Source organism: Gadus macrocephalus, chromosome 20, assembly GCF_031168955.1.
Source record: "Gadus macrocephalus chromosome 20, ASM3116895v1".
Taxonomy (NCBI): Eukaryota; Metazoa; Chordata; class Actinopteri; order Gadiformes; family Gadidae; genus Gadus; species Gadus macrocephalus.
Window position 1 is genome coordinate 22907716 of NC_082401.1, and position 8320 is coordinate 22916035.

The window sequence follows — 8320 nt, forward strand, 5'->3', positions numbered from 1 at the left end:
TGGACGACGAAAGCTACTGTTCTTCAAGAGGTCGCTCCACAGTCCTACACTGTGAAAACACCAGAAGGACAGATCATCAGGCGAAACCGGCGCAGTCTCCTGAAAACACCAGCAACACCAGAGACTGTTCCAGACCAAGAGCTCAGTCAAACCCAAGCTGAGTCCGAGTCAATCTCCACACATAATGCACACTGCAACACAGACACAGACACTGATAATCTAACCAATACTTCTCTTCCAGGTGAAATGCTGATAAGAAGATCCGCAAGACATATCAAGAAACCTGAGAGACTTGACCTGTAAAAAAAAAAAAAAAAAGGAAATGAGTTAATGTGTTATGTGTTATGGCATTAATGTTTGAGTTTAGTTACAGTAATTAATTAGCCATTGTGTTTTTCTTACATAACTAAATACCAAGAATGAGTTATGATGTTTGTTGACTACCTATAATGAGAAAAGAAGTCCATGCAGTTTAATGGAAAAGTTGTAAGGTAATTACTGACACTTGTGATGCATTTAGTTTTTCATGCTTCAGAGAAAGGGGGATGTGGTGATATCTGTAGTTCCACATGTTACCACAAGGTGTCGGTACCGGTTCTACTAATGAGTGATTACTGTTAATACAGAGGGGATTTTAGTACTGAGTTCATACAGTGAAGTCGCATGTAAGATGCTCCGTCTTTATAATAAATGACAAGTGCTAAACAAAGATTCTTTATTGAAATGAAGAACAAAACAAGCTCAAGGGTAAGTTGTCTTGCCATATATAGGATAGAGTCGTTTGATCTGTTCTTGCCCCGTCTGAACGCCGAGCAGCAGGTAAAGTGTCTCTTCGATCAAACGAACCAAAATTATAGATAAATGAGCAAGTGAGAGATACGGGGGCTCCGGGAGAGATTGACGTGCGCGCGCACATATGCCATAACGCGTTCTGTGGTTCTAAATGACCAAGACGCTTTTTGTGGCTCCCTATTTTGATACGAGTTGTTGTTATTTGGTGTTTTGGTATTTTGTTTAAATAGGCCTTCTGTAAAGTCCTGTGGCTGTCTTCTGAAGGAAGGAAGGAAGGACAGTGCAGTGTTTTGTTTAAATAGGTCTTCTGTCAAATCCTGTGGCTGTCTTCTGAAGGAAGGAAGGAAGGACAGTGCAGTGTTTTGTTTAAATAGGTCTTCTGTCAAATCCTGTGGCTGTCTTCTGGAGGAAGGAAGGACAGTGCAGTGTTTTGTTTAAATTGACTTTCTGTAAAGTCCTGTGGCTGTCTTCTGGAAGAAGGAAGGACAGTGCAGGTCCGCAGGTCGGTTGAAGTAGGCCTACCTGTTGGATGAAAGCTGGGGTGGAATTCATTGCCGTTGATGAATTCATTTTTATTTGAGAAAGGTTTCCGTGGGATAGACGGGTGATTTTTAGACTCTTTGCTTGGACCAGTTCGACTGCAGAAAAGGGGGATTACTAATTCCGGTCGTGGTATCTTGAGAAAGCAGATTCTCGCACTTTTGAATAGATAAGTTTCTTGTCTGTTGGAATTCATTGCCGTTGATGAATTCATTTTTATTTTAGAGGTCTGCTTGGGATGTCGACTAGTTCCGGTGTTGGCATTTTTGAGAAAGCAGATTCTCGCACTTTTGAATAGATAAGGTTCTTGATTGGAGTACCGTTTGAGTTGGTATTTTGAAGAGTCTCTTGTTTGTTCGTAATCTGGTCGAGTGTGTATGTGATTAGCCATTATTTTGAAGGAATAGACTGGTTGTGCGAAACATCGTTTGTATGAGTTCATTTAAACTGCAGATATTGGATCTGAAGGTGGGGCCAGTCTTTAATTCTGATCTTGGTGCTTTGTGGCAATCATTCTTGTTTGAAGTTCTGATTGATTCATTATACATCCGACCGTTCATGTGATTAACCAAAAGGCCAGTTTCTATGCTCGGTCAACTTTTTATTTGTAATTAATTACAAACAATTCTGACATTTTTTAATATAAGATAAAGAAATTGTATGAACCGGCTTATTGTCTGTATTTAAGTCGTGTTAGGATTAAGTCCTCGGAGGTTTTTACGACCCGGTTCATTTTTTGTTGTTGTTGATTCTGTCATAAATAAATTAGGTGGACAGAGAATAGTTAATTTGTTTAAATTAGTTGATAATCATAAATAAATTAGACGGATAGAGAATAGTTAATTTGTTGAAGTACTGAATAAATGTGTAAATCCTCTTTGACATCACCGCGCTGACTAACTGCACGTGCACGAGCAAACACACAGGGGTCGAGCAGGAGCCTGCAAGGCAGAGTTGGTAATTGGTAGCAGTAAAGGGTGGGGGCTACATTCCAATCTTTGGGAGAGAGACGAGCGCTTGGGGGGAGTTCACGTTTGTAGCTTAGAGATAGTAAAGTATTTAAACTAACTAGTAGAATAAACTCAAATAAATTGTATTAATAAATAGTGTAATTCAGAAAAAATAAATAAGGTAATAAAGTAATAATTAAAAATGGCACCAACAGCGGTAGAAGTTTTGAGCAGAGATAATCCACTCCTCAGAAATGAGATCAAACGAATTTCTGAGAAGTGGGAGAAGCGGACAGTTAAATCAGGTACAATTTGGCCCGCGGGGGGGACTTTTGATCCAATAATGTATCGGGACATGGAGGTAGTGATAAGGAACTACATAGATAACAGAAGTGGAAAAACGGCCTCAGTAAGGAGAGACAGGCAGGTGTTTTAGAACCAGCTGCTGTAATTTCGCAAGCCGCCCAGCAGGGCGCACTTCAAAACCAATATCCACGATTGGCATTTTCTCTCCCAGTACAACAGCCTCAGAGCCAACTGTCACCTACTCCACCTGTTACACATGTACACATCCATAATTATGGGAACCCCACAAATAAAAATAGACAGAATCAGGGGCCCCGAGGACAGTTTAGAAACAATCAACAACCAGGATCCCAAGGACAACGCAGAGGTCCTTTAATATGTTATGGGTGCAACATGGAAGGACATATGAAGAGAAATTGTTTGACTAACCCTCTTCCATCCCAGCAAGGACAGGGTAACGGTTTTCAGGGGAGGCAAGATCAAGGGAACTACAACCAGGGACAGCAGGGTCCCTTTATGGGACAGGGATACTAGGGGTGCCAAGGGAATCCACAGGGGGAGGGTCAGCTTGTAGCAATCACAAAACAAGCTGGTGAGGAACCAATACTGCAGGTTCTGATAAATTATAGAGGCACGCCAATGATGGCCCACACTGGAGCCACTTACACTTGCGTAGGTCCAAATTATGCCTCTCACCTCACCCTGGCAGGTAAATTCACCAAAACTTTAGGATTCTCGGAACACACGCAGTTAATGCCTATGACAGCTCCAAGGATGAGAATCTGTGAATTCCTATTTTAAGTTGTATGAGTGAGTGAGTGAGTGAGTGAGTGAGTGAGTGAGTGAGTGAGTGAGTGAGTGAGTAAGAGTTAGCATTGAGTTGAGTTAGAGGGGACAGATGAAGTGATTTGTGAAGAGTGAGACAGAGAAGAGGAAGAGTGTGTAGATTGGCAACGAGAAGTGACGATGGGATTGGAGAAGGCTTTCCGGTTAGAATTTTCTTTGGGGAGATTCATATCTTTCGATGGCCTATTTAAGATTAATAAATCTAGTTTTGGAGAGTGTCCAAAAAACGAATAAACCAGAAAGGAAAGGAAAGGATTACTGAAAGTGAAAATGGTTATGGAGATTTGTGAAAGCAAAGGAAGTAGATAAAGAGAAGTAAAGAAAGTTAGAGAGAAGGAACGTAAGTAATGAAAAAACCCGCAGGTGGGGGCTGGACAGAGAGACAACAGAGAGAAAGAGATTGAATTTGCATTGTGCCTAATACATGATTTATGTGTTTGGATGTACTCTGTAATTGGTTCCTGTATGTAACCCATGTCCACTGTTTTAGAAAAAACCTAGAACCACCGCTGGGATTGGTGATTCTGTGGCTCTTGGAGACTCTCCATCGCGTATATATCATTACATCTTGGTACACAGAGCACTGGTGAGACAACAGGTTGGATCAGAGAGAGAAGGTGTTTGGAGAAGGGAGAGGAATGTATAGAAAGCAAAAAGGGCGGATGAGGACCGACCCGGAGGTAATAAATCAGCGGAGAGGTGGCTGGGGTCGTTTAGCTCAGGAGGTAGAGTGTTGATGTGTCCCTGAGCAAGTCAAATGGTGATTACAGGATTTAGGAATAATTATTTAGACTCCAAAAACATGAGCAATTAGCGTTAAAAAATTGTCTGCACACCACACTCCACAGGAGTCAATGGGTTCAATGGCGCCAGGGTAAAATGACTCAACAAAAGAGGAGCAGACCCAACCCATGGACTCTGCGTGGATAGGTGGATGTTATTTTGGTGCTTGGACCTGACGAGGTCTAGGTGCCAAGATAACAACACAAATAAAATATTTCCCTCGAGATTATGATAAGTAATAGACAATATATTAAAAGTGATCTTATAATTTAGAAAAAACAATCGGCAATACTTAAAAATTAGACCGAATAAGTATGATAAAACGTTATCCAAATTTCTAATTTAGGTTATCCACAATGACATGTCATTCAAAATAAATAGGTAGAATAAAAGGTTTAATTAGGTCGTCCAATTTAAATAGATAGTGAAGGGCAATCGGGTAGGATTATGAAGAGAATTATGATTTTGAGTAATGGTTAAGACAAAAGTGAGTCGCGCAATATTGAAAATGCAAGTTTTAATATTGTGATTTTTGTTTTCTTTCACATCTCCCTAGTAAAGGACAGTAGGTGGGTTGACGCCACATCTGCTGGGAAGGAGTCATACGTGCTATGTTGTCAAATTGGATTCGGAAGTAGTGGGTTTACCTTCAAATGCCACTAATACTGCTGCAACACTTTAATAATTTTAACTCTGATAAATTATCTTTTGTTTTATAGTCGCCCTGATTTGTATTCATTACGCACACATATGGTTGCATAAGGCAGATGCGGCTGATGACTCTGTCTCCATCCCTCCACTTTGCGATCTATACCAACCTCGCCCTGTGTACTTTTAAATTCGGAATGTGGACAAGTGGTGTAGCGTATGCTGCAGCTGGATTCGGGGCTGTGCATCACACTGCAAGACGTGATGGAACAGCCCTTCTGCATCACTGCTCGCAGTGGCAACACTGACCACAGCAGCATTAGCCAGCAGGTCTCTGTGTAGTAAAGTTGGTCTTATTTTAGATATTTTTTGGCTTTTTTTCTGTTCTTGGCCCTTTCTCCAACTACTGCTGTGTTTTCAAAAAAAAAAAGAAAACACAGCAAATTAAATCCTTTAGGATGATTTCTTACGAAACCGGCCACTCACTCAGATTCACTGACTGAAACTTCAATGTTGGTAGCCTTTCAGGAGGTCACCAGGGTCACGCAAAGGGGTCTTGGGCCCTGTTTCGCACCCTGCTTCTCCCTGTCCAACAAGCTGCTCAATACTAAAGTGGTGAACCAATATACCTACTTTTGAAATTGTAGTCACTTTATTGCACATTACTACTTTATTAGGAATAATCATGCCTACACTTTTATTTATGTCCATCAATAAACATTTTTTATGGATTATTTTTCCACTTATTTTCACTTTTTGCTTGCATGCAGCCACAATATATTTGTTTCTGCCTCTCACATGCATACAATACTGCCTTTTCAACTGTCCTCAACAGTATACCACTGACCCAACATGGAGCTGGCTGTGACTGGGTCACCTGGTTTCTATAGATGTGATTTATTGCATTAAGTGTAGAACGAAACCCAATTCCCTGCCATTAGGGGTCTTTCGGTCTTACTCACCTCACATTAATTCAGGGACTCTATTTTGGTGATGTTTGAGGAAGTGAAAGTAATTCGATATAACAGTTTATTTTTAGGGTGGCTGCTGAAGCCAATTAAGTTAGTATTTTCTTCTGGGCAGTTTCTTAAGGCGGCTTGTCCTCCTGAACTTGGGGGAACTCAATAATTGGTGATTCTTTTGTAATGAATGTAGGCATATTTTGTGTCGCTATGTTAAAGTGAAGATGCAATAGAAACTGTGGCTTTGATTTCTGTTTGTCCTTCCTTTGGAGGCAAATTAAATCCTTTAGGATTAATAAACCAAGTATAATTTAAATCTAATTCCACTGTCATGATGGCTGTACCAAACTGTTGATAACGATGTATTACTGATATCCAAATTATGTATACAACCATGTCATGTATTATTATACTTACTGTGCATTTAGTTATTGGAGGGAGGGTCTTGAGCAATGGTGCTTCTAATGTTGCTTTTTGTAGAACTGAGCCATGGTGAAGAACGACAGATAGAGGGAACAACACGATACTGTCAAAACCACGTTTTTATAAGTTTCATTCAAATTATACTACTATGTTTAGATCCATATGAAAGACAATTTGAAAAGAAAGTGAACTTGTATTCATTTTTACCACTAGGTGGCATAATAAACCAACACATTTTGACAATTTACTCAATTGGCAGTCAATCTCAATTGGAAGTGAAGGAAAGTGTCTTCAGCGTAAAAGCAATATCTTATATATTATACTTTGTAGCAGTTTGAACAGTATAATAGTAAAATCATGTGTTACATTTTCACCATTTGTTCAATCATGTGTTCTCTTGTACCTCAACACATGTCCAATAAATAGGCCTACATATATAGCATCTAGAAGTTAACTAGTTCTGAATAGTGATATAGTGACCATGTCAATTCTGCCCTGAAGTTAGTTATGACAGACCATAAAACGTGCAAAACATGACAGCAATAAACCAAAACAAAGTCAAGAGCTACATATCAGAAACCCAAGTTTAATCTATACACCTGTTTCTAATGTTTTGTATAAAACTTCATCCTGATCCTTAAATTGCTTTTCTTGCATACGAGGATAAAATAACCGAGGGTATGTGAAAGCAGCAGAAAGCCTCCACTAAGTGCTAAAAAAAACAAAGGACATACAAGGACTCCACTCCCAACATAACTCCCTTCCTGACCAAGGGGAAGCGTTTGAAGGCATCGGCCATTATGTGTCGAGCAGGGGAAACTCACACACACACACACACACGCACACACGCAAACACACTTTCCAGTAACCGTTGTCCTTAGTAACGGTAACCCTGGTGATAGCCTTCCTCGTAGCCATGCTGGTGGTAGCCGTAGCCACCGTACTCGTCCTCAGGGCAGCGCATGCCCAGCGACTGCTGGATGGCCATCTCCTGCCGCCGCAGCTGCATGGAGTCCACCAGCTCGTAGATGATGGCCATGGACCACATGGGCGAGGGGTACCAGGACTTGACGTTGCCATCCTTGCCCACCAGCAGCATGGAGAAGTACTCTGGGCTGACCTGGAAGTAGTTCCTGATGTCCTGCACCAGGGAGGGCGACAGACCCTCCCGCACCACCGTGGCACTCCCTGCAAGGGGGGGGAGGTGTGGGTGAGGAAGGGAGGGAGGAAGGGAGGGAGGAAGGGAGGGAGGGAGGGAGGGAGGGAGGGAGGGAGGGAGGGAGCAGGGGTGGTGTTGGAGGAGGGGGGGGGGGGGGGAAACATTGATGAAACCTCAAGTCAGAAAAAGAGGGAAACAGAAAGCATACTAATGTCTCCCTATAGGGAAAGAGGCTTCACGGTGAGGCGTTAAACGATGGCAAGACCTGCGAAATGAAAAGAGTCAAATCTATCCTATTTCCATCTCGCTACCTTTCGCCCCTACGGCAGAAGAACGCATGCTTATTCAGCTGTGCTGCGCCATGAAAAGATCCTATCTACGTCAGATGCAGTATTGCTTTTTTTTATGCGGCTGGCCAATGAAATGATCAAAGGTGAAGCAACCCTCAGGCCACATGAAGTTAAGACATTTTGAAGGGTGGGGGCTGTTTTAAACAGAGAGTCCCACATGGGGGAGGAGGAGGTGGAAGGTGGTGTTGGTGCACTGGGTTTGCTTGAATGTGGAAAGTAAACATGGTGGCCAGCATAGAGAGGGGGTTAACGGAAGGTAAAACTCTCAGCAGAATCTCTGTGGGAAGCGCTGAGCAAAGTTTGGCCGACCTTTCAGCCAATAAATACATGGCAGTTTGTGTGTGTGTGTGTATGTGTGTGTGTGTGTGTGTGTGTGTGTGTGTGTGTGTGTGTGTGTGTGTGTGTGTGTGTGTGTGTCTGTGTCTGTGTCTGTGTCTGTGTATGCGTGTGCAGTACATTTATATTTCTGTTTGGACCTGCTGAGATCACGCCCTTTCCCAGGTGAGACAAATGTCGGGAACAGTTCTTTAAATGGGATTCTCACCGTTAATCGGGTAGAGT

The 8320-nt window shown here is 42.0% G+C and overlaps 1 protein-coding gene across 1 annotated transcript; it reads right to left on the reverse strand.

Annotated features, from left to right (window-relative positions):
- Window positions 1-6351: 6351 nt before the first annotated feature.
- On the reverse strand, window positions 6352-8319 carry LOC132448328 (coiled-coil domain-containing protein 80-like; the record flags this gene model as incomplete). Its single annotated transcript, XM_060039492.1, has 2 exons — window positions 6352-7438; window positions 8304-8319. Coding segments are annotated over 2 exons (327 nt in total), but the record flags the coding sequence as incomplete, so codon positions are not given.
- Between the last annotated feature and the right edge of the window lies 1 nt (window position 8320).